The sequence below is a fragment of the Aspergillus ochraceoroseus genome, assembly GCF_002846915.1.
Source record: "Aspergillus ochraceoroseus IBT 24754 chromosome Unknown P175scaffold_5, whole genome shotgun sequence".
Taxonomy (NCBI): domain Eukaryota; kingdom Fungi; phylum Ascomycota; class Eurotiomycetes; order Eurotiales; family Aspergillaceae; genus Aspergillus; species Aspergillus ochraceoroseus.
In genome coordinates, this window is record NW_024468480.1 from 523,757 (window position 1) to 547,417 (window position 23,661).

At 47.0% G+C, this 23,661-nt stretch overlaps 10 protein-coding genes across 10 annotated transcripts; 6 read left to right on the plus strand and 4 right to left on the minus strand.

Moving 5' to 3' along the window:
- Window positions 1–1,518: 1,518 nt before the first annotated feature.
- On the plus strand, window positions 1,519–2,484 carry tim9 (protein transporter TIM9). The gene is made up of 2 exons (XM_040897307.1): window positions 1,519–1,569; window positions 1,685–2,484. Exons 1-2 carry the CDS (start codon window positions 1,562–1,564, stop codon window positions 2,079–2,081), a joined length of 405 nt encoding a protein of 134 aa, XP_040751292.1. The 5' UTR covers window positions 1,519–1,561; the 3' UTR covers window positions 2,082–2,484.
- Window positions 2,450–4,392, minus strand: P175DRAFT_0260135 (uncharacterized protein). Its single transcript, XM_040892725.1, has 3 exons — window positions 4,055–4,392; window positions 3,320–4,001; window positions 2,450–3,266 (listed from the first exon to the last, which is right to left on the minus strand). Exons 1-3 carry the CDS (start codon window positions 4,254–4,256, stop codon window positions 2,534–2,536), a joined length of 1,617 nt encoding a protein of 538 aa, XP_040751293.1. The 5' UTR covers window positions 4,257–4,392; the 3' UTR covers window positions 2,450–2,533.
- Window positions 4,393–5,045: 653 nt separating this feature from the next.
- P175DRAFT_0532853 (bifunctional alcohol dehydrogenase/S-(hydroxymethyl)glutathione dehydrogenase) lies at window positions 5,046–6,506 on the plus strand (the record flags this gene model as incomplete). The annotated part of the gene is made up of 6 exons (XM_040900002.1): window positions 5,046–5,066; window positions 5,137–5,151; window positions 5,231–5,345; window positions 5,400–5,535; window positions 5,590–6,227; window positions 6,295–6,506. 6 exons carry the CDS (start codon window positions 5,046–5,048, stop codon window positions 6,504–6,506), a joined length of 1,137 nt encoding a protein of 378 aa, XP_040751294.1.
- Window positions 6,507–7,064: 558 nt separating this feature from the next.
- P175DRAFT_0259884 (inositol-3-phosphate synthase INO1) lies at window positions 7,065–9,216 on the minus strand. Its single transcript, XM_040892724.1, has 3 exons — window positions 9,025–9,216; window positions 8,072–8,941; window positions 7,065–8,001 (listed from the first exon to the last, which is right to left on the minus strand). The coding sequence occupies exons 2-3, from the start codon at window positions 8,776–8,778 to the stop codon at window positions 7,104–7,106; spliced, it is 1,605 nt and encodes a 534-aa protein (XP_040751295.1). The 5' UTR covers window positions 8,779–8,941; window positions 9,025–9,216; the 3' UTR covers window positions 7,065–7,103.
- A 100-nt stretch (window positions 9,217–9,316) lies between these two features.
- P175DRAFT_0558111 (uncharacterized protein) lies at window positions 9,317–10,786 on the plus strand. The gene is made up of 3 exons (XM_040900818.1): window positions 9,317–9,807; window positions 9,860–10,013; window positions 10,544–10,786. The coding sequence occupies exons 1-3, from the start codon at window positions 9,652–9,654 to the stop codon at window positions 10,777–10,779; spliced, it is 546 nt and encodes a 181-aa protein (XP_040751296.1). The 5' UTR covers window positions 9,317–9,651; the 3' UTR covers window positions 10,780–10,786.
- A 1,859-nt stretch (window positions 10,787–12,645) lies between these two features.
- On the plus strand, window positions 12,646–15,532 carry P175DRAFT_0516957 (uncharacterized protein; the record flags this gene model as incomplete). Its single annotated transcript, XM_040898944.1, has 3 exons — window positions 12,646–12,760; window positions 12,834–12,974; window positions 13,045–15,532. 3 exons carry the CDS (start codon window positions 12,646–12,648, stop codon window positions 15,135–15,137), a joined length of 2,349 nt encoding a protein of 782 aa, XP_040751297.1. The 3' UTR covers window positions 15,138–15,532.
- Window positions 15,533–15,877: 345 nt separating this feature from the next.
- Window positions 15,878–17,507, minus strand: P175DRAFT_0524218 (uncharacterized protein; the record flags this gene model as incomplete). Its single annotated transcript, XM_040899356.1, has 4 exons — window positions 15,878–16,861; window positions 16,931–17,116; window positions 17,169–17,266; window positions 17,330–17,507. The coding sequence occupies 4 exons, from the start codon at window positions 17,505–17,507 to the stop codon at window positions 15,968–15,970; spliced, it is 1,356 nt and encodes a 451-aa protein (XP_040751298.1). The 3' UTR covers window positions 15,878–15,967.
- A 1,822-nt stretch (window positions 17,508–19,329) lies between these two features.
- On the plus strand, window positions 19,330–20,036 carry P175DRAFT_0460083 (cupin domain-containing protein; the record flags this gene model as incomplete). The annotated part of the gene is made up of 1 exon (XM_040894713.1): window positions 19,330–20,036. One exon carries the CDS (start codon window positions 19,330–19,332, stop codon window positions 19,891–19,893), a length of 564 nt encoding a protein of 187 aa, XP_040751299.1. The 3' UTR covers window positions 19,894–20,036.
- Window positions 20,037–20,134: 98 nt separating this feature from the next.
- P175DRAFT_0532859 (uncharacterized protein) lies at window positions 20,135–20,670 on the minus strand (the record flags this gene model as incomplete). Its single annotated transcript, XM_040900003.1, has 3 exons — window positions 20,135–20,225; window positions 20,321–20,466; window positions 20,566–20,670. 3 exons carry the CDS (start codon window positions 20,668–20,670, stop codon window positions 20,135–20,137), a joined length of 342 nt encoding a protein of 113 aa, XP_040751300.1.
- A 1,944-nt stretch (window positions 20,671–22,614) lies between these two features.
- On the plus strand, window positions 22,615–23,029 carry P175DRAFT_0547899 (uncharacterized protein; the record flags this gene model as incomplete). Its single annotated transcript, XM_040900415.1, has 1 exon — window positions 22,615–23,029. A coding segment is annotated over one exon (309 nt), but the record flags the coding sequence as incomplete, so codon positions are not given.
- Window positions 23,030–23,661: the final 632 nt, after the last annotated feature.

Genomic DNA, 23,661 nt, shown 5'->3' on the forward strand with positions numbered 1-23,661 from the left:
GAAGGAGGGGATGAAAAGAGAAAAAGGAAAGGATGGAGGTAAGAAAGGGCGAGAGAAAGTGAAATACAACTGGTAATAATTTGTAGTAGACGGAGGCTAGTCTTGGGCTGACAGGGAGACTTTGGCCGCCCCTCTGAAGATGGATGATGAGGGACGAGGGAAAAGGAGGGAAAAGAGGAGAGAAGAATGGGTTATTTGGTAAGTTCTGGGGATGTAAAAAGGATGAATATCATTGCTGAATGAATGAAGTAAAGTGGGTTGAGACTAGAGACTGAAGGAAGAGGAGGGGAGGAGGGAGGAGCCACCAGAAGTGACACTTTTCATAGGCGGCACACACGACCTATTGCTGCTAAGTATTCTTATTAGTTATGGATGATGATGATGACCAGTCATTCACATCTTTTATATTATTACTACTATTACAATATTACAACATAACTAACTATGTACTACTACTACTACTAATCCACTTGAAATTAGTTAGTATGGCGCTGACAACGTCGACTCAACCAGACCCGGTGATCCAGTGTAGAAAAAAAAAAAAAAAAAAAAAAAAAAAAAGGAAATGAATCCTCAGAGTCCCGACTAGTAGCACTAGGAGGTGGTTCTGGAACAACAGGGTTTCAATGACACTAGGGATTCAATTTAGGGGACTAACTGATCCTCGGTCTTCTGATTAATGAATCTTGCTGACCTAGACTAGGTACACAATTAATCCATTCCGGATATCCCCCCGGCTGAATTGTGCGTGGTCTTCTGAAGATCTTCACTGTTGTCAGATTTTCAGTTGTAGAAACAGAAAATCTGAAAAATTGGTAACCCTGGGAGACTTGAAGGAAAAGCAGCAACACAGACAAAGGCTGACGGGACGGTATAGGTAGATGTGACCCTCGAGCAGCAGTGCTATTCAAACGCACAGCCGCGCTCTCAGCACCTTACCGCGACACCTAGAAGGACCTAGCGTGGCTGGCCCCAAGGCCCTTCTTCTCCCCTCGCACTTTGCAGATGCAAATCATGTTCTTGTGAGTCGAAGAGTCCCAGAGGTTTCCTCCCTATGATTATTATTGGTGGTGACGGTCGATCCCGGAAAGCCATCATCTTGACTTTGGCTCTCCCATCCATCGCCGTACTCCGTAGACAACGTTCCAGCCAGTCTCGCAACCATGGATCCGTTCATGCCAATAAAATGGGGCCCAGACTCGGAGTGGCACTGTTCTTTTTTTAAACCACCTGATGTAAGCAGAGCAGAGGAATGTGGAAATAATCTTGTAGAAAAATTTGCCCGCGGCACTTTTCATCCCTTTCCTATTTAGGTAATGTCCACCTAAACCAAATTCGGACGCTGAGTCATGCACTGCACATCACGTGTCTTGCTTATTAATCAGGTGAATAGATCATGTGATGTCATGTGATTGAAGAGCCTGCGGTTCCGCTGAGAAGCTCTCGGAGCTTTTTTTGGCTGAAGTATCAAGAGACCGAATAATAATATCATTATTATTCTTATTATTCCTTACCACTCTCCCCTTTTATATTAATTCAGATTCCAACACCCATTGTCACAATGGACGGGTTAGTACACCCCTTGCCATCCACGGTCCTTCAAGTCTATCTTAAAAAAACAACCACAACAACCTCCTCCAAGATCAAGCTGGGAATGAAGAATCTCAACTAACCGTTGCACCAGACTTACAGCTTCCGAACAGCGCGAGTTTGCTGCCCGCATGGAGCGAAAGCAGATGAAGGAATTCATGACCGTACGTTTTCCCCGTTCTCAAGCCCTAAGCTTCCATACCTACCTTCTTCCATCAAACTATCAAATATCGGACTTCACCATTCAACTCCTGGAACGAATTCTAACCGCATACTCTCTCGCTTTCTCTCTCCAGATGTACTCCAAACTCGTCCAGCGCTGCTTCGATGATTGCGTCAACGACTTCACCACCAAATCCCTCATCTCCCGCGAAGAAGGCTGTGTCATGCGCTGCGTGGACAAGTTCCTGAAGAGTTCCGGCCGCCTGAATGAGCGATTCCAGGAGCAGAACGCCGCCATGATGCAAAGTGGCCAGTTGCCTGGGCGGTAAATCATACCAGTTTCAAAAAATATCGGGTTAATATTATTATTTTCTTTTGCTTTGTGTTCGAAAGGTGCTTGTTATGTTCTGCGCTGCGCTGCTCGGCTGTGAGTAGTTCGCGGGCTGTGTAAATTAGACTCTCAATGATAACCTCCTTTTCTTTATGGATGTATTTGCTGTGGATTGTTGGGATTGAGCTTGAGCTTGGGCTCCAAAAACGTGACGTGTTGGTGTTGCGGGTTGCATACTCAGGTTGGACCTAGGGGATGATGAAAAGGTACAGTATGGTTGCATGTTGGTTGTGGCTTAATTCTTTACGGAATACTGTTTGCTTACTTAGATGACGCGTTGCAGTATGATCTTCTGCTGTGGATATATCTAGGATATTCATATGCTATATATATATATATATACATTTCTTCCAAAGCATGTCCATGCACACCAATTTTTTTTTCTCGTCCTCACATCACTCCCTTTTCATAAGCCTCAGAAGAAACCCCAATAAGATTCGGCAAAGGCTTAAGATCAGGCGGAACGAACTCCCTTCGCGCAGCAATACTCTCCCAAACCTTGCCCGAATAATACTTCTTCCAAGTCTCCGGCGTGATATCAAAAAGCAGAGTGAAATTTGAGAAGCTGAGCTGCGCGGGTGGAAGCACGGGGGAAGCTTTCTCCATCATAGATTCGGAAGGGTTGTCCCCGTTCTCTAGTGAGCGCAAAGCAGCATGTGCTATCTGGATCCAGAAATACGCCTGGGTTTCTGAATATGGCGGGATTCTGGCGTCTTTTGCTCGGAGGCGGATCGTGGTTGCTTGTAAGGAGGCGAGGGCTTCTTTGATGACCTGGCCGCGACGTAGATCCGAGGCCATAATGTGTTGGGTAACAGCAAACCCGAAGCGTAGAAGGCGTTCCGGGTCCTCTTGAGTTCCTGGGGCGGATGCGTCCGGTGCAGGGCTCGGTTGCAGGACTGGGAAAGGTTGTAGGTCTGGGGCTGTCCAGACCTCGCGAGCTTCGCGGGAGAATAGACGGTCTTTTGTGTAGTATATACTCCAAAGCTTTGTATCTCTGAGTGATGGGGTGTGTAGTAGGACTTCCTGGAAATCGTCCCGGGATGGGAACTGGTCGAGTTGCTTGTCCAGCTTATAGTTCCAGATTGCGAGCTGGAGCTGGACGAGCCAGAAAATTGTCATCGTCCTGCGAGGGTTTAGTACATATAGTTTCTGAGCACGGAGAGGAACAAAACTCACCGATGTTCTGTATTTCTGAATTTGTCCGGCTGCATCTCCTTCAGTCGCTTTAAATGTGCGATAAAAGTATCTGCCGTGGTGAAAATACTCTCGCCTTTCCCAGCTGACTCTACAGCAATGATGTACCCTGCCTTGAGATGGCTGCGATGGTCCCATGCCGATAGATCCGCCTCCAGAAAGGATATCCAAAAAGCCTGAGCATCGATAGTATCTTCTCGTCCTTCTTTCTCAATGAGACTCTTCAGCTGTTCCCGGGAAAGGGCGTCTTGATGGACATTAGGGTTGCTAACAGACTTCAATTGACGCCTACTGTTTAACTCAGAAGTTGACATGGTGTTGTGGAGCTCAACCAAGAGCTCATTCAGCCCCTCCCCCGTCTTTGCACTTAATTTATGATCAAGGATTTTGTAACAGATATCCTTTTTGTACCTGGACATTTCATCCTCGTACATCTTGCGTACGTTACCGATAAACTCGCCATCATCGTCAGGGGGCAGAGTGTCCTGCTTGTTGAACAGAATCCAAAGATATTTACCTTCCCGCTTAATCATATCGTCGAGAAACACCCCCATCCAATCCGGGAACTCCTGTCGAAACGGGTCATCGCAATCATGGAGGAAGATGACCAGGGTATTCGGAGTGATATAGTGCCGCAACAGATGCCGGATTTTGTTGCATCCTGCTGGCGAAATCACATCAGGCCCCAACTTGCACGAATATCTGCAACTTTCTTACCTCCGATATCCCAGAATGTCCATTTCCATCCCCTGGGATACTCTACTGTCTCGACATTAAACCCGATTGTCGGAATAGTCGTGACGGTTTCACCAAACTTCAGTCGGTACAAAAGCGTTGTCTTTCCGGACGCGTCGTTTCCGATTAGAAGAATTTGGTATTCCGTCGAGCCAAAAAGCCACTTGGATAAGCCTTTAAACATGGTGGTTTTTTTTTTTTTTTTTTTAAAAAAGGCGTAGAAAATTAATTAGTTATGCTCGTGTCAACATGTTCGTTACAATCTTGTGTCTAATATACGGTGTTGTAAGGTCGATGCCTAATAAAGGCAGAAGAAGAAATACGAGTTGGAGGATTATCCGCAGGTAGCTCGAGTGGCTGAGACCAGGCTGAATAACAAAGCGAGTCATGGTCATTTTTATCTTATTGTTCATCTGTGCATTTAATAGACACCAATACAGATCCCAAGCTTGATAAACTATAACATGTTGACGATGACGGAAAGGTTTACCTGTTTGGGTTGAAGAGCGCATCTCGACTCCAAATGAGGAGAAATCGACTCTTTCCTGAAGCCCACCCGAACAGCTCCAATTTTTCCAACTTTCCGTGGTCTCCTGATACAATGAGTCGATGAGCCTGCGGAGAATGAGGGGAACGAACGCATAGACCTGATTATTATCGAGACGGAAGAGAATGGAACTGGAGCAAAGGAATCTTCAGATATGTATCTAATTAATCGTCAAGCAAGAGAGATGGGGGGGGGGAAAACCTGCCCCTCATCGGCAACTCTCTCTTCTGAGTCTTCTCTCCTCCCCCTCCATCGTCACCAGTAGATTATCCACTTTTCCCCCATTCAGTCCTTTTCCAGCAATTTATTCCCCGTCTCTCTCCGATTCCTGATATTCTTGTTGTTCGTTTTTATCAGCTTCAATTTCTTTCTTCTCTCTTCATTCTTCCCTCTTTCCATAATCCCCGGTTATAGAATCTTATCCCCATGGCCAGCACTGTAGGAAAGGTAAGCTTTTTTTTCTTTCTTTCTTTCTTTCTACTATTATTCAAGCTTTGGCAGATACTAATCTCTACAGACTATCACTTGCAAGGTAAGAAGAAGAAAAAGAAAAAAAAAAAATCAAACAGACATACAGAGTTTCGAATTGTGTACCAACTGAAGCTCTGCAGGCAGCGGTAGCGTGGGCCGCCGGAGAGCCCCTCTCCATCGAAGAAGTTGAGGTCGCACCTCCCAGGGCCCACGAAGTTCGCATCCAAATTCTTCACACTGGTGTTTGCCACACAGGTTTGTAGACCAGAGGCACCAGAATCAGTTGGAAATTCCGCTGATGGCCCCTAGATGCGTACACACTCTCTGGTAAGGACCCTGAAGGTGCTTTCCCCGTTGTCCTCGGTCACGAGGGCGCCGGTATCGTCGAGTCCGTGGGTGAGGGTGTCACTTCTGTGAAGCCTGGAGATTATGTGATTGCTCTCTAGTAAGTACACCAACAAGATTCTAATAGCTGCAAATAAATCCTAACAGCATGTAGCACTCCCGAGTGCCGCGAGTGCAAGTTCTGCAAGTCTGGCAAGACCAACCTCTGCGGTAAGATCCGCGCCACACAGGGTAAGGGTGTTATGCCTGATGGAACATCTCGTTTCAAGGCTCGTGGCAAGGATCTGCTGCACTTTATGGGAACCTCTACCTTTTCTCAATACACTGTTGTAGCCGACATTTCCGTTGTGGCCGTCACCCCCAAGATCCCCACCGACCGATCGTGCCTTCTCGGCTGCGGTATCACAACAGGTTACGGTGCCGCTGTAGTCACCGCCAAGGTCGAGGAGGGCTCCAACATCGCCGTGTTTGGCGCTGGATGCGTTGGCCTATCTGTGATCCAGGGTGCGGTTAAGAACAAGGCTGGTATGATTATTGCGGTTGATGTCAACGACGCGAAGGAGAAATGGGCCCGCAAGTTCGGTGCCACCCACTTTGTCAACCCTACCAAGCTCAACGGCAAGACTATCCAGGAACAGCTCATCGAGATGACCGACGGCGGTTGCGACTACACCTTCGACTGCACTGGTAACGTTGGAGTGATGCGCGCTGCTCTGGAGGCCTGCCACAAGGGATGGGGTGAGAGCATTGTCATTGGTGTTGCTGCTGCTGGCCAGGAGATTTCCACCCGACGTAAGCCTATCTATCTTCTCTAGAGACGCTTGGTTGATGTGCTTCACTGACTCAGCTAATTTTATAGCATTTCAACTCGTCACCGGTCGCGTATGGAAGGGATGTGCCTTTGGAGGCATCAAGGGCCGCACTCAGCTCCCCGGTCTGGTCGACGACTACCTGAATGGCGACCTAAAGGTGGATGAGTTCATCACCCACCGTGAGCCTCTGGATAAGATCAACACTGCTTTTGAGCAAATGAAGCAGGGCGACTGCATTCGTTGCGTCGTTGATATGTAAATATGAATAGCAAGGAGAAAATGAAAAGCTTGTCTTGCCAATATATTAAACTATCACACACACACACACACACACACACAAAAAAAAAAAGCCCGAGTAGAGTCAAGGTCCTCCTCCGTCCGCTTTAAGTATACGTCCGCCACATCCCCAAGGTCCCCAACAATACCTACGCATCCCCAAGGTAGCTTGTGTTATGTATGTCCAGTCTTGACGGATGAATGACGAGCCCCTTCCGAACTAGTGTAGGGACAGCCGAGGTATCGTAAGAGTCCCAAAAAGAAGTAAAAGAGGGGAAGAATGCAATCACAAGCAGCACCTCTATCCAAATGGTTCTCCACTGGTAAAAACGCACATTTGGAGGGAGTGGTAATACTTACTTTTTTTCTAGATTGGACCTACAACTATGGTCTAGTATCTACTTACATCTTACTTAACTACGATTCAACGACTTCACTTTACGATAGGTGCAATTATGAAGAACTGCGATCAAATCATTCTGGAGTATTAACGAAAGGCTAGGGTCGGCTGGTCAGACGAAAAGTCTTGGTGGATAAAACTAAACGTGCCGATAGGATACATCCTATTCAAGCGGCGAGTTTAGAAAAGCTTGTGCTCGAGCGTCATGTCAGACTCAGGCTGCAATCCAACACAGGCACGGAAGATGTTGGTCACGGCGCTGCGCTGTTTGGCGAGAGCGTTGACAACGGGGGTGCCAGGAGGAGTCAGAGGGGCCTTGAGCATGTAGCTCAGGACGCTGAGAACGCTGTGGAAGCCCTTGTACTCAGCAGACTCGTCCGCCTTCCAGCTGATACGGGTCATCATCTCGGCAATGACAACCAAATCAATAATCAGAGGGGAGGCGAGGAGCGAGTCCTCGCAGATATTGAACAAGCTGATGGTCTGGTGGCCGCCCATGAAGATCTCGGCGTAGTATTCGTCAAGAGCACGCTTGTTGTCACCAACAGCAGGCATGTATTTAATCACCACACAGTGGTCGGGGTGCTCCCCCTCCTTGTAGAGGATGCTGTTAGCAGCGACCATGTCGTCAACTACATTGGACTTGGAGATTTCCTTGGAGCGAAACTGCTTCTGGGAGCTTAGGTTCTTGCCGTCGTTATTTCCAAGGTGGTTGTAGCTGGCAATAGAGGTAAGCTTGATACCGGCGTTGATCAAGAAGTCAACCAGAGCAGACTTCATCTTGGTCTGGCCAGACTTGAAGTCATCACCACCAATGAAAGCATTGTATTTCTCAGCAAGATCAAGAGCACCAGGAACGAAAGTGTTCTGAGGAGATCCGTTGATGAAGGGAGTGTTCTCCAGGATACAGGCAACTGCGAAGACAGTCGAGGGAGAAACCTCCTCGTGGCCAGCCTTGATAGCGCTGATCAGGTTGTCAGCGGTGTCGTTAACGCCAGCAAGGATGTCAGCATAGCGCTCAGTATTGGCAGTCCACATGACAACCACCTTGTCGAGACCGTGTTCAGCCTTGAAGTTGCTGCGTTTTTTTGGTTAGCAACAATAATTCCAAAAGGGCCGGAAAGCCATGATCGGCTAATAAAGCTTACCGGATGTCGCTCTGGATCTTCTCAACATGTGCCCAAGAAGCCTTGGAACCCTCCAGGATGTTATCAGCACGGTCTTCCTGGTTGGCAGCGATGAAGTCCGGGTAGTAGATGCTAGGCAGGGGCTTCAGCTCAGCCATCTCCTTGCGGACAAGCTGCTTGAGAGTAGGCTCTAGAACCTGTGCACGGTCCATAGATTCAGCGAGGTTCAAGCTGCTAATGTCCCAACCACCAATAACCAGGTCATTAGGGTGGACCATGGGCAGCATGTCATGGAAGGGAATGTTGATCTCTTCGCTAGTCTTGGCATCAGTTCCGAGCTTGATGGTGGAACCCATGACGACGGAGCCGTAGTAGTTGGCATCGCGCTGTCCCTCCTTAGTCTCCCAGGAGAGATTACGACGGTTGGCAATGATACCAGCAGTCACGGTGGAACCGTTGTTTCCACCCCAACCAACCAGCATCATACCAACCTTGCCAACCTTACGGTCCACCTTGAACTGGTAGTTAGTCGCCTTGGGAGTAGCAACAAACTTGCCATCGGCAGAGCGGGTGACATCAGTAGTATGGTAGGTGTAGGTACTCTTGATTTCGGCGTCGGTGTAGACGACATTGGGCGAGTTGACGGTAAACAGAGGGGCACTAGAGGCACGAGCGGACCCGTTCACGGTGCCATTGGCAGCAACATCCGAGCTTGCGTGGGGGGCCATTGTGTTCACAGAAATCAAGTGAGATTCAGGAACAGGTAATTGACGAAGATGGCGGGATTGAGGATGTTCTGTGGACACAGGAATTGTTTATTGGATGTATATGGAGTTTTCCGGTGCCCCACCACGGTTGGATGAGCGCCGGCCGTTGAACGGGTGGTGCCGTCTGGATAGAGAGGTGGTTAGCAAGAGTAACGGCATAATGAGAGAGAGAACAACAGAGCCTCAAGTGGAAAGAGGTGCACTCACGAGTTAAGAAGTGTGGCGAAAATTTTGCCGGTTTTTCAGAGATCACGCCTCGAGTAAGAGTGTGATCAGAAGATGAGGGAGCAGAGCAGAGGGGGTAAGTTGAGGGGAAAGTCAATGGGGTGATATGGGGGAGGGAAGAAGAAAGAACGAGGAAAACGGAAGGAGGAGAGAGGGTGATTTTAAAGCGGGACAATCGACTCCGGACAGTCACGTTTAGTCTTATCCGCACCCGTCGACTGCCCACACTCCGCCAACTCCAGCTTACCCCTTAGTTGCCTGTGCACCACTTTCTATCCAGCCCAATCATCTCGAGATCCTGGCAAATGGCTCCCCAATAGAGTGGGGCCAGGAATTGCGGTGAGTGTTACTCCATAGTCCATACGAAGAGGAGAGGACTGAAGTGCTCCGGACGCACTTCCCGCCATTCCTGCTTCCCTGGGCCTCTACGGAGTACTCAGAGTCTACTCCAGCGTATACCCCTCCCTCCATTGCCCCTCATGGTCCTTGCTGGGGTTATCGCTACGCGCTTAACGAGACGGGCCTCAGAATAACTAGAGGAAATACTTAGCATTCGCTTCGTGGTCGCTGGACGATCCTCTACGTTCTCACTACTCCCCAACATTCCCCATGATTGTGTTCTCCAGATTGTGTTCCACCATGCCTGTTATTGACAGTGACGGAGTTCCTTTGGCATGCGTTGTTTCCAAGGTTTCGCGGCCCAAGGATCCATTGAGAGAGAGCTCAGCCTACCACTGCTTCAACAAGATGAATTTCTATACGCTAGTCCGGGAATAGCCAAAAGACCACCTACCTAAGTACCATCCCATCCAACAAGAGCCGGAAGCTTCTTCGGATACCTCCTGCTCCGTGTTTGTTGAGTTGGCAAGCCCATTCGCAGGGTCATCAGAGTACTGCCGGCTACCAATTATACTCCGGTAAAGCATTGGCTTACTCACAGGATACCACTGATCAAGATCTCAAGTCCCAAAGTACGTAATTGGAAGGACGTTATTTGGTTAAACTGCTGTACTTATTTAATAGTTCCAACTCCTGGAATAGCATTTCAAGAGGGATTTCGAATTCTAGAATTCTTCCAAGACAGACCCCCAATTTTTGTACGGCGGAAACCTCGGATGGCGTTCCATGGTTCGCAGTTTAACCCCTGAATGCTCCAGTTTGGTCTGCTCAAGTGCGTTTCATTGTGAAGAGTGGATTTGGCAACTTGAGGTTCAATCTACTTGCTTCACCCCGTGCTTCTTCTCTTTAGGTATGTATTCTCTTTGTCTCAGATCCATCCCCTCTTACTGGGGTCTCTGGGAAATCTGTTTCTCGCTAATCTAAGTCCAGTTGATTATCACAAAAGCCAAGAGAAAGTGGAGAAAGCCCGTGTCCTACTGGTGCCTCACTGCCTACTCTGTAGGATTTATGAACATGTTATTTATAACTTATAGAGTATAGGAGATTGATGCTAGAAGACATGTGCTGATGTTATGCGAGTTCTGATTACGACTTTGTACAGAGTACTCTGTCGATACAGAGACGGGAATTTTTGAGCAGGGCCTTCCAGAAATTAGCAGTGTCCGAATCAGGCTGGCCCAGGATTATGTGGTGCATCCAAGCTTGGTAGGAATGGGGCCAAATGTTCTATTCTCAACGGCTGGACTCCCTACGCTCTGCAGTCTGGACACATGTCTATCGATTAGAACGTACGATGTCTATGGATCGATAACATTCGACTCCAAATACGTCAGCTAGCCATAAATCGTCACCCGCAAGGCTCCTTTCTATGAGAAAATTACCAGCCGTGCTCGGTTCTCGGGGCGCATTTAAGATAGGCCAGGAATACTAGTATAATGCGCGGTTGCCCCGTAAACGATGAATAGCGGTAGTACTTAATCTCGAGCGTTTTGAACCACGGATGACGGCACAGGGATTAACCCATGCTGGGAACCAACTAATATCTACGAAGTAACGCCCTGATACGAGGCCCGCTGGCTGCGGCTTTTTTTTCCATGGCGTTTCAACAAGAGATAGTTTTTAGCACCGTCGTGAGCAGAGGCAACCTGGAAAGTTTAAAAGGTGTTTGTTTGGTCATGTTCACTTTGTTGCGCGAGTACAGTAAATATGAAATCAAGAACATTAACAATAAGCATAATAATAATCATACTATGACTCTGTACACTAAAGTAATCAGAGGTATCTTGACTCCTGATTGACAGGTCTCGACTTGCATAGCCCAGTGTCTAGACGGCTACAAGTAACCGAGCTTGGACAGGGTGGACAAGCTAAAAGTTCGTCTCCCTTCCGGGAATTTTGAAACCGTCTGGTTCCTTGGAACTCCGTACAGCGTACCTTCTCTATCTGTGATTGTTAATAATAACCCTCTCTGTCTTTACTGTTGGAGTATCCATCGTGCCTGGGCCTGAATGCAGTCTGCCTGAGTGTAGTGTGTGGGGTGCCAGGGGCCTCGGACGGGCAAGGAAAAAGCAAGTCCAGCGCCCGTCTAGCTAGCTCAAGCCTCAGGATGAGGCAGAGGGGCTCGTGCACCCCGGACGGACAAGGATATGCAAGACAACTGTGGCACCGAAACCAGAACCAGCGCGATGCAGAGAAGCAACAAGGTTGATGGAGTGACACACTGACAGAGGATGGGAGTATAGTTAACTATAGCACGGATGGCCGGTTGCGTTCTGAAGCTGCCCCTGAAGGAGGATCTGCAAGAGAGAACGACGGCTCAGGGGTTAAAAAGTAGACTAGCAATTTGGTTAGCTTTCCTTTTGGATCTCTGCACTTAAACGGCAAACTAGTGACAAGAAAAAGAACGAGAAAAAGGGGGAGACTTTGATAAAAATAATTACTCCACCGTCACCTCCAGGGCGATCGATGATCATAGGTACTCCGTAGATTATTCGAATTTCGAGGAGTAAATTGGGTTTGTTCAAAGATTGTGCAAAGCCATATAATCATCATCCAATTTTATTGCCATCTTAACCACAGTAATGGATGTGTTGTAGGAGTAGTGATGGATGTTCAAGAATGATTAACATCAAAGGCTGACGTTGAGAACGCGTGTTAGTTACAACCAAACCAACCTTCCCACCGTTTTCCACCTTCTCTTCTACTCGGATCATCCACAACCTACACGAGGGCCTTTTCTGGTCCTAGTCCCACCCAGGCTTGGTGCTAAATTAGGTTATTATTGTTAACTATATTATACGTATATTATTATTTATTATTCTTCTTGATCCCAGCTCACTTTATTGGCCACTAACTCAAAGGATCTTATCCTTCTTGTTGTTATGGTAAATCCTCCTGGGTTCTCCTCACTTCTTCAACCTCCCCAATCCACCATCACCATCACAATCACACACCACCACCTCAATAATCATCATCATCAAATTTCCCTGACAGCCCAGGTTAACCTGCATCCCTCTCTTTCCCGCGTTGATCGAGATTGCCACTTTGCCATAGGGACAACAGTTTCCGCCTTGTGTCACGAATTTATTGCTCACACGAATGAACGACCAATGAGCGACTCGACCTAGGAGTCTACCGAATCGGATGGTTTTTATAACGGCTGGGTAGGACTTGATATTTTTGGATTCCCTCGTGCCGACCGTCATGGAGGCAGGAATGGGCATGGGCGATTTGCCCGCCATTAAGTGTTCCAGTTGCGGGATCAACGTCGATATCTCCGCCATGGGAGACCACGTCTGCGGCGCTAAACCTGCCATCGGTACCTTGATCGGATCCCTCATCGATTCAATGCAAATTATCCTACAAAGCCTATTGCTAATGTGCCCCAATAGAAACATCACAAACATCATCGTCTCCTCCTCCACCGCCTCCGAAATTGGGCTTTCGGGCGCAATCAAAAAGGAGCGAGGAGCTATGGTCTTCCAAGTTTGCAAAGGCTGAATTACCAGCACGGATTGATCCTCTCAGGGCGAGTATGTGTTGACCTCTTATCAAATAAGATGATTCGCCGTCTTCGTGGCATTTGAGTAACCACTCTTCCAGATCGACCCTTTCTGCATCCCAACAGCGGGTTGGGGAGCATTGATGCTCTGGTTCCGTTTCCCCTTTCAACATCTTCTGGGTCGCGATCACCACATCGCGCCCTGCAAAGGAGCCAAACTTCGCCTCTCCCAGTGGAACCGCAGTCCCCAGACACCGAGAGTAGTGGAGATGGCATCCCAAATTTTCCGCTCCCTCGATCCATGTCCGAGCGCCGAGTCGGTGGAATGACACTAAAAGAGGCCATCTCGGCGCCTCCTGTTCCCTCACCCGAGTTTACTGAAGCAATGCGTACGGATATTGATCCCCTACCTCGCAGTGCGCACTTACCGCTTGATTCGCGTGATCAGCACCCACCGCCTCCTCCAATACCAACAAATGACAGCTCCGCATATGGATCCAAAACGCATAAACACACCGTTTCCATCGAGAGCAAAAGTAGTTACAGGACCTCACTAGCTAGCACTCGATATGGAGATCGAAACTCTAAACGGTCAACTGCGATGTCCAGTCGACGACCTTCTTTTGGAAGCATGACCCGCGCCGGATATAAATATGAGGAAGAGATCCCTCCGATGCCTCCTTCGCCTCGGAATTTTCTGCACCATTCCGTCCTTTCCGATTCCTCGATGTCAGATATACCAGTCAAGCGGAATGGCAAGGGTGAAGTTGTTCACGGCGGGTTCGATTTTGAGGCAAGCAGGGCTAGTCTGAAGGCGGAAATCGAAAAACCTGCCGCAAGTCCATTGCGCGTATCCTCAAATGCCAATTCAGATCGCTTCAGCGGTTCCCGTGCGTCTACAGAATTGTTTTTCAGTAGTCCGGCACAAAGTACGTACGGACCTCCAATTGACCTACCTGACCCAATCGATGTCCGGTCAGTATCACCGGCTGGGTCTGCCAAAATCGAATACAAAGCTTTCAAACCCTCAGGTTCCGATTTCCTACAACCGAATCCTCCAGATCACCACGACCGCCGCGATGAGATGTGCAGGAAGAACTCAGATGCCACCAGCGAAAGCGCACTTTCAGTTTCTAACTTTGCGCGCGCACTTGGCCTCGATATTTCCGATGAAGCAGTGGAAGCTTCCACAAATTCTTCAGAATACTCTCCTTCAGAGACTCGCAGCGGCACCTCCTTGTCCAGCATTCAATCCGATGCAAGCATGTCGCGGCCGAAACCTTCTGACCAAGGTCGTCTTCGTCCAGTATTAGAGGGACTGAAGACAGGCATTCAATCAACTTCCGTTCTAGACGAGCCAATCCACACAGAAAGTCCTACGAGCCTTGAACCACCACGGATTCCGGACCCTCTCTTCAGCCCCGACTCCCCAACAGACCCGGCTCTTATGAAGGGTAGTCTCTGTCTTATTCCCGACAAGAAGCTTCCAAGCGCAGGAGATCTACCCAAAAAACCACCGATGACCCGGTCTGCCACAGAACCTGCCACCCACCCGAAAACACCCCGTCCTCGAGGCCCTTGTCGAGGCTGCGGCGAGATGATTGTAGGAAAGTCTATGTCCTCCGCTGACGGCCGTCTAACTGGTCGATACCACCGAGCATGCTTTGTTTGCTTCCAATGCCGCGGCCCCTTCGAAACCGCTGACTTCTATGTCCTCAACGACCGCCCCTACTGCGCCCAGCACTATCACGAGCGCAACGGTTCACTATGCGCCACATGCCACACGGGGATTGAAGGCCAGTACCTCGAGACGAACGAACGAACTGGCCGTGGGCCTAACGATCGCCAAAAATTTCACCCAGAATGTCTCCGTTGTCGTACCTGTCATATCGACCTCAAGGGCGAATACTTCGAGTGGAACGGCCTCGTATACTGCGAACGTGACGCCAGACGCGCAGCAGCCGCCATGTCCCCCCATCGCTTTGGTCGTCCTGCCCTACCCTCCTCTCCTCTCGCTCCCCCATCCCGCGGGCATCATCCTCCCCCAGGCTACCCAGGTCGAGGCCGTGGCCTCCGCCCCCCACCTGGAGCCCGCGATGGTCCCTACCCTCATCTCCCACCAGGCGGTCCCCACGGACCACCTAGTGCTCGCCGATTCCCAGAAAGGCGAACAACCAAACTCATGATGACATGATACGTTTTTTTCTTAGTTTATATATTAGGAAAGTTCTCATTTCCGGGGTACCATATACAAGGCGCTTGTTTATTACTTTTCTGTTTCTTCACTTGGTTTGAAAATACCATCGATACATTATGTCATTTCTCACTTTTTTTCTGTTTTCCTCATCTCCACCCATGCACGACCTTCTTCTGTCCACATTCAACGACGTACATTCCTCACTTCTATTTACTTCCTTGCCATTTTCCTTTCTGTTCATTTTCTGATCTCTTTGCCCGTTTCGACGCTGGACTGACTAACTGCTTTATACCCCAACCCATCCCATCCCATCTCACACGCCCTTTTTCTTCTTGTCTATGCTTATCATTATTATTATTATTATTATTATTACCTTCAACCCTTTTTTGCCTGGAATGCAATATTCATTTTTGTCTTTTTTTTTTTTCTTTCCGTCCGTCCCGCTTTTTCTCTCATATTACCTCAACTGTTTGCATACGTTGATGGGAATGGGATTTACTCCGTACTGTACTCTATATCTACTGATTGATGTTTATCTACATATACGTAATGTTTGGTATACCTACGGCAAGGATCATATGAGTCGGGCTGGCTGGATATGTATGTATGTATTTATAGCCTCAATGAAGCCAATCGTTATTGAGCACTAACTTGATCGTTGTTGTTGTTTTTTTGCCCTACATTAGCCGGTTACTATTCAAACTATTGAGACTAGGTAGCGATAGAGCTTAATTCTGGTAATCTAGACTAAACTACATACGGTTCACTAAAAGCAAAAGGGTCCCTTATGGGTATTAAGTGCGACGAAAAGCTTCGAGCTCCGAATCTCACTGTCCTGAACTAGCAGCACCCCCCGTGGCTGGTGTAGATATAGTACCACGATGATTTCCAGTAGTAGTTCTCGCAGAGCTACTACCCTCAGGACCATCGCTTGACTGATTGTTATCTAGGGGGTTGCTGCTGAGAGGTCCAGTCTTCGCAGAAGTGTTGGTTGAAGCATCACCACTTGACAGCGTGTTGGCTGGACCAATAGAGCCCGATGTAGCACCTCCTTGTTCGCTATTGCTTGTGTCGGCAGCATGGCTATCTGCTTCTCCTCCTCCTCCTCCTCCTTCTTCTTCTTCTTCTTTTTCTGGTGCTGGTGCTGGGTAGGTTCTATTTGAAAGGGGGAATCGACTTTTGGTGAAAGCACGTCTTGATCTGTCGTCGGTTATCCGAGAGCTAGCTGCCACAAGACTACGACTCAGTCTTGTTCTCCTGGGAATCAGCGACTTGGTGGGAACTCTATTCCAAGGGGGTCTGTTTTTTTCCAAGTCCCAATATAGACCATCCAGGTGCCTCGGATGATCAGTGATTATTCCATAAAGCTGATGTCGAATGCACCACTTCATCTCGTTATCGTCGTTCACTATCTCTGTGTAAAGCTGTCGGTTCTTTTTCGATGCTTCCTTCACGAAACGTGTTCCGTCTTGACAAATGAGGATCTCGCGGTCAATTTTGAAATGGATAAGTGCCGGATTCTTCATAATATCTCTCGCATAACTCAAACTACGGCAATTCAATACGACCGCGAATCCTGGAAGATGAGTGTCGCAAAACGCAATATACTCGTCAGTAGGGATGCAGATAACCAATCTTGTCCGCCAAATGGCCCTCGGCTGCCCACTATTAGTCAATTCGTGGTTGATGACTCCAAAAACATCTTGGGGGTGGCGTCTTGACTATTGTTGTCCTATTTCTTAGTTTTGTTTTCCCAGCCCCAAATGGGAGATTAAGTGGTTGAATACTACCTTTATATCAATGAGTAACACGCGGTGCTGGTGCTGTATCTGTAACAGCTTTTGGAGAAGGTCACGGAAACGCATAAAATTGATATCATCAACGTGAGCTGCATTCCCATGCACAGCCTGCAAATCGGCCCAAGTGAGTGTCTCGGGATCCCTCGAGTCATTACCATAATCCTGTAGAGTCTTGGGCTAATTAAATTAGAGTCGAATCCACATCGGAAATTCAAGGCACGCGACCTACATGAAACATAAAGGGAACATAATCCTCGGTTATTCGAAGCTGTGTAGTTACGCCAGCACAATAGTCCGGCAAATTTTCGTAAGCTTTCCTGGTGTTTGCTAAAATCGGTACAGAGTGTCCTCTATAGCAGAAAATCGAAGTGCTATAGGTTTCATTCATACCCGCTGGCGGCCGGAGAGTTGTCTGTGTTCCCGTAGAGCGCTGGCTGGGAGCAGGTGTGATCTCGTCACTTGACGGTCCTTGCTTTGGAGGACTCCGAGGGTGTCTCGCTGTGACTAGAGGATCACCGAAAGTAATGTGTTGCTGACCAGTGGCATTCTGCGACGAAGACTGGGACATGCTAAAAATAGAAAGTTTAATTTCCTGGAGTGGAATGTAAAGATGGATAGAAGTAGCTGTTTGAATAATGTATAAGAACACGTTATTCGAAAAAACGAATGTATTGATGGGGGTGCTAAGGAGTTTACAGACCAAGGTCTGCTAAGTTGGGTGTATAAGTTTTGATAAAAACCAAGAGCAACACTATTTGCAAGAAAGGAAGGGGCAGATAAGCTACATCTCACCTAGAAGGTGCGGCGTGGACTGTAGTAGTGGGATTGTCTGCAAGCCCAAGCAGAACCAAGACCAAGATGGCACTTTCCACATCTAGATGCCAGTGAACAGTATGTACATAGTTGCAGCTATTGACAGTATGAAAGTAAATCTGGCAAAATCAGAGGTTAATATTTATCTGGGAGATAATATAGTTGACATAGGAAATGAACTTATAGGCCAGGTAGATATGCTGTTGGTCCGGAAGCATCCTCAGTGCCGTTGGTAGACCTTCCAAAAATCTTGAATTCTTCAGGACCCTCCGTCCAGATAAGTTATACGTTGCGCTGTAAACCCCCAGTTTTATTTCTGACTTCAAGTCATACGAAGGCAACATCGGTATCACCATTCTAGGAAATGGCACTGCGGGCGATTGGCAGACAGGGTCCAGCTGTCATAACAACGGCAAGACAGGAAATCACGAGCACTGAGCTGACTTGGTCAGCAAGTAAAAGAAAGCTTAGCCTCCAGGAGTCATCCTTCATTTGATGAGCAGTGGAAACCCGGGTTGGAGATGGGCCGATTATGAGACTCTTACATGGATGGTGCCTCCACTGGATCAGGGTCGGTCTTCAAATCCCTGGGAAATTGAGGAGGAATACTTGTCTTCCCTAGTTATCTCCGCGAGGTTCGAATTGCTGCTATTATCTAGGGTCTTGGTGCCACGCCTCTAGTGATTGAAAGCAAAGTGCAGCCTGGTCTGGCCTCTGCTCGTGGGGGACGAAGAACCCCTTGATGAGACATCACGGATCCTCTACCTAGGTAGGCAGGTAAACGTTGATGATAGGATGGGAGTGGGACACGCCATTGATCAATAAACTGACCAACAAGGAGCGTGTAATGGGAACGATCCATCTTGGTCCCAATATTTGTACTTCGTAGTTCAATCCAATCTCGTAGTCTATTTCCCAGTTTAGATGCCTAGGGGATCCCCGCTGCCTAATTTTCAGGGCATCCAAATTTATATCACGAGGGGATTCTTGTTTGTCTTGCACTTTTCTGTCTTCTGTTATTCCCCATCACCTCCTTTCCTTGGGTTGGCTTTGCGTTCATGAAAGCGACTGCCAAAATCGTTTTTAAGATTTTCCCGGCTCTGCGGATCCAACCCCAAGGGATTACACGGATCTGCTGGTCCAAAGGCCAAGATAAATAATCAGGGCTAATGGGCATCCAGGAAGCCAAAAATCACGATTTTGAGATTTGGCTTGTTGGCTAGATAGCGAGCGATCGCAGAAGGCACCAGGTCGGCACTCAACTGGCCAGTTCCGAGAGATTCCTCAAAAGTCGGACGCGGAGTTTTTTTTCTCGTTCCGGAAAAGATGCACTTTGTCGCATTGCATATGCAAGCCAGTGCATCAGTCTTACTCGTTTTTCGCTATATTTCGACGGCTGTCTCGGTGAGGGGCTTGCCAGCAAATCCGTTCATATATAATCAAGGGTTCCAGTTCCAGGTCATTCTTCAGATTCGTATTCTTATTCTTACTTTCCATCAGCAAGTCATAACTATATCTCCCTCCAAGATAATATCCACATACCTATCGAGTACGCATCAGCATCACAATCATCATCAATGTCTTCAAATCCAGGCCAATTATCCTCGCTCCGCGGTATTACCCGCTACATTACAGGGCACAACAGCTCCGGAAATGCCATCGTGCAAATCGAAAACGCGGCGGAATGGAAAGCATACGAGGGCCAGACTATGGCTTTTACTGTAGCCTACACCACCTCCGAGTTTCCCGCTAACTTGAACAACGACGCTGATCTCGCTAAATACGAAGAAGTCAAAGCTTCCGGGAACCTGGGCCTAGTTAACCCCAATGGTACTGTCTGCCGGTTTGTCGACTTTGCTCCAGACACTCCACCTGTCATGCACCGGACACAAAGTTTGGATTATGGAATCGTGCTTGAGGGAGAGATCGAAATGATTCTTGACTCAGGTGAGAAGAGGCTTCTGAAGAAGGGGGATATAGCTATACAGAGAGCGACTATGCATGCCTGGCATAACCCGAGCCAAACTGAGTGGACGCGCATGGTGTTCATTCTGCAGCAGTGTAAGCCGCTAGTCATTGGAGGGACAGAGCTCGGTGAGGATATCACCCAAGCTTCGGACATCAAGCCTAGTCAGCATTAGTTGCAAAATGGTGCAATTAATGCCTTTGGTTTTTCAAGAGCTGCATTATATGCACCTGGCAAGGGTTGGTGTTATGTATATCCTAGCTAGACTGTGATACTCCAGCAAATAGATGAGATATATAACGGTGATGAAAGTATGCCTTGGGGGGGAAATAACCTATTTCTACTTTGAACTTGATTCAGAAAACCTCTTTGAATTCTAGGACCTCTAAGTTTGCCCATTTAATACTAGGACCCCATTAAGCAACATCCTTAATGATAAATTTACCAAAATATGATCCAGCCGCCAAGAACATAAATACTTCCTGAGCCTCGATAAACGAGAATACCCTGTTTACCACAGGATTAATCTTATTACTTTCGAAGAAGGCAAGCATCTCCTCGAATGAGCCCTTAGGGTTGTCGGTGATTCTCTGAAGCGTCACCGTAGAATTTTGCCTGATAGGTTGCCGGTACAATCCGTTTCGAGGGTGATATATGCTCTGTGGTTTCTTGTGATGCGCATCACTTCCTCGTCCCAGTTGCGCTGAGTATGGTAGTTGATCGTGTAATCAGCACCTAGCTGTTTGGCCTGTTCTTGTTTTGCATCGAGGAAAAAGCTATAATCACGGTGGTGTTTATATCAGCATATGATATCTCATTCGTTGCCTAAAGTCAAAATAAGACTCACTAGGTCTAGAAGCTTTGCAATCTGTAACCCGGCAATAGCTACCCCACCAGTGCCTTGCAGGAGTACATACTCTCCCTCGCCGCCATTCTGGTCCATCGGACGCATTCCAAACCCTGCACATGTCGGAGCATGGTACAAGGGCGCTCTGCTCTTGGTTGACGGTGCGATGGTGATTATACTCTGTATTCACCGCTATAGACTATACATAGTTAGAACTATCTCTCTCACTCTTTGGAGGATATACCTTCAAAATGGCGATAGTTAAGTAATACTATACGGATCTCAGTGAGAACTTCACCTTTGCCCGCTACGGGAATGGGACCTTCGGACAATTGAAGGGTATCCAATCCCTAAAGAGTAGTAGTCCATTGCTGAATAGGCATTTTGTGCAACTGATTCTTAACCAAGTAAATGAAGCTATTGTTCCTAGGACGTCTAGCTTGCTATAAGGTAAATTTTGATATAGCATGAGCATTTATTCAATCAAGCAGCTTGACGAGCAACACCACGTCTCAAGTGAGCCTCAGAGATGCTGACATGCGTCTCAGTATTAATTCAGGGCCCAAAACACAAGTCCTTGGATCCAAACTTTACTCTTTGACACTAAATATGATTGCCAATTCAGTCATTTACCAGGTTTCCCAGTTTTCTGGTGAAATTGACAGTGGATCCAAGGCAACAACCAATATCAAGCAAGGCTGAATTAAAGAAACGAGACTATTAGTTCTTGAACTTGCCTACAAGACACTCTAGGTTACTAATTTTACGCGCCCCAGTCGCATCAGCATATAACCTCGAGGTCCTATTTTGGAAAGGTATTTATCGCATCATGGCCTTGTAGTAGAATGTGGAAAGGCGTCGTTATATCGCCCAAATTAATAGCAACTATACCAAAGGGTAGGCGCCTTCTTCATTAGAAATTAGCCACGGTAATCATAGATAGGCAAGATCGTTTATTCTATATTAGGCATCAAATACTCCTTACTTTTCTATTCCCGTCCTCATCAATATCGACCAAGTCCACCGCGTTCATCGGTCAATTCTGCCATTGCTATTCCACCTCAAATGCTTCTATCATTAGTTTTCATGACACGGAACTGCCCACCCTAAATGCAATAGCACTATGCCTCTGCGTCGATGAGTGGTTGATTCGATAGCCTTGAAGAAGCGTGGAAGATGTGCCACCAAGGCTGATCTTGTGTGGCCCAATGAAAGTGAAGGCAAGCCAATATTATATGATGTTCTCCAGTGTGCCACGCCAACAGAGGCTATAATCACAAAGAATTATCAGATTTGATTAGCAGACTGAGAAAACGCCTAGCAGCGCAAAAAAAGGGGGGGGGGAGGTCTAGGGTGTTCACTTATGTTTCTAAGGAGCTCTGGGCCAAAGACTGCCTTTGCCCAGCAACATATTAGCCTTTTGCCTGTGTTTACCTTATTCCCATAACTACTATTTCTTTCTTACCTTAACATAAATTCCTTTCCCTTCCTCTCTCCCTCTGACCTCACACCTCTCACTTTCCAAGTAATATTGCCAGGCTTGACAGAAAAACTATCAAACATAACGACCCAAGACACGCTACTTTAAACCTTCAATTATGTTGCGTTCCCTCCCAAGCTTCCGGGGAAGAGTGATACCCAAAGTAAGGAGGTAGAAAGAGATCTGATATGCCGTTTGTTAGATGTAACCAGGATTCTCAAAAGAACCTTACACCATGACCTCTTACCTGCCTGGATAATGATTGAAAACTCACTAAAAACCTGCCTTATCATTAACGAAAACAAAATTTGTAACAAGGAAGCCCTTTAAAATGCGTTTAGGTCGCTTGACCCAGACCACCCCCTCATCATCCGCGTTCGAGAACAAAACGCTGGTCTCCTTATTCACCAGCCACAGTAAGCTGTCCCTTTCTTCCTCGATTTCGGAGCTGGTCACTAAGAATTCTTCATTGATAAAGTAAAAATAAACAAGAAATCATTGTTGAGGCATTTGAGACCTCCCCTTCCGCTGAGCAAATACTGGCAGCACAGGGCGCATTACAATAGGACTTCCCTGGAACCACTGTGTCCCTTTCATGTAAAGATTTCCAGAACCCCAACTTTCAGGGCTGTCTTGCTAGTTTCCTAGAAAAGGCGAGTGTTGAGTCATTGGGCAAATTTGCTGCGAAAACACGGAAAGCTGGAATAGAAATCTCAGAGGATCGAAACACGGCAAACCCTGCACTTATCACACAGTTTTTGATGACCCTGTTAGAGATGAATGGTAAGAGGGTGAATTTGCCTGTTCTACGTAAACATGTCAAGGATGATGCGTGTTGGGATAAATCAAGGCTTCCATGGCGACGAAGCCCCCTATAGCTAGCCCTCCGTGTTTGTATTCAACGACTACTCTACCTCCGCCTAGGTAGCGAAGAGGGTCAAATACATTACAAATATTTTATATATTTACTATTGTCAAATTTGCTGGATGATTGTGTTGGAAAGCTAAGTTCAGAAAAGTGCCATTTCCTAAAGGTTAAGCTTTGTCATTGCTTAGCCAAGCTAGCGACACAGAAGCATTCGGACTATCCATGCCTTTCTGCCCACCTAAACTGCTACCCACTTTAGGTGCGCCACATATTCTTCGCGATCACACATTCTTCGCGATTTTTTTAATATTTGAAGCTATATAATAACAATAATACTAGTAATTAAAATAAAAAAACTCTCTAGCTTCTTTAGTATATCTTATATTATTAATTCCTCTTTAAATTAACTCCTACAAGCGTGGAGGGGGTAGAGAATTATATACTTTCTTTTTTTACTTTACTAATCTCTTTTACTTATATTTAGCATCCTTTGCCTTCCTATCTTTAATTAATTAAATAGTATTATAAACTCTTAGAACCCTGTTACTAGATAGACCTTTAATCTAGTGCTTAGTATAAACCTAGTATTAAGGCTCTTACATGGCCCTAATCCTTTAAATTACTTTCTAGATTATTTTTAGCTCCTTAAGCTTCTTTACCTGATATTAAAAGAGTTTTAATATATTCTACCTTACCTAGTTAGATACCTTATTAAGTTCCTTTATAATCTTTACCTAATTCTTTAGAA

Bases quoted from the DNA above. Each gene is read 5' to 3' on its own strand.
- P175DRAFT_0260135 (XM_040892725.1), bottom strand. From the start codon at position 4,256: ATGTTTAAAGGCTTATCCAAGTGGCTTTTTGGCTCGACGGAATACCAA. The intron at 4,002-4,054 runs GTAAGAAAGTTG...TGATTTCGCCAG, and splicing joins GACATTCTGGGATATCGGAG to CAGGATGCAACAAAATCCGG. The intron at 3,267-3,319 runs GTGAGTTTTGTT...AAACCCTCGCAG, and splicing joins TTCAGAAATACAGAACATCG to GACGATGACAATTTTCTGGC.
- P175DRAFT_0259884 (XM_040892724.1), bottom strand. From the start codon at position 8,778: ATGGCCCCCCACGCAAGCTCGGATGTTGCTGCCAATGGCACCGTGAAC. The intron at 8,002-8,071 runs GTAAGCTTTATT...AAAAAAACGCAG, and splicing joins AAGATCCAGAGCGACATCCG to CAACTTCAAGGCTGAACACG.
- P175DRAFT_0558111 (XM_040900818.1), top strand. From the start codon at position 9,652: ATGATTGTGTTCTCCAGATTGTGTTCCACCATGCCTGTTATTGACAGT. The intron at 9,808-9,859 runs GTCCGGGAATAG...CCATCCAACAAG, and splicing joins AGATGAATTTCTATACGCTA to AGCCGGAAGCTTCTTCGGAT. The intron at 10,014-10,543 runs GTACGTAATTGG...GACTTTGTACAG, and splicing joins TCAAGATCTCAAGTCCCAAA to AGTACTCTGTCGATACAGAG.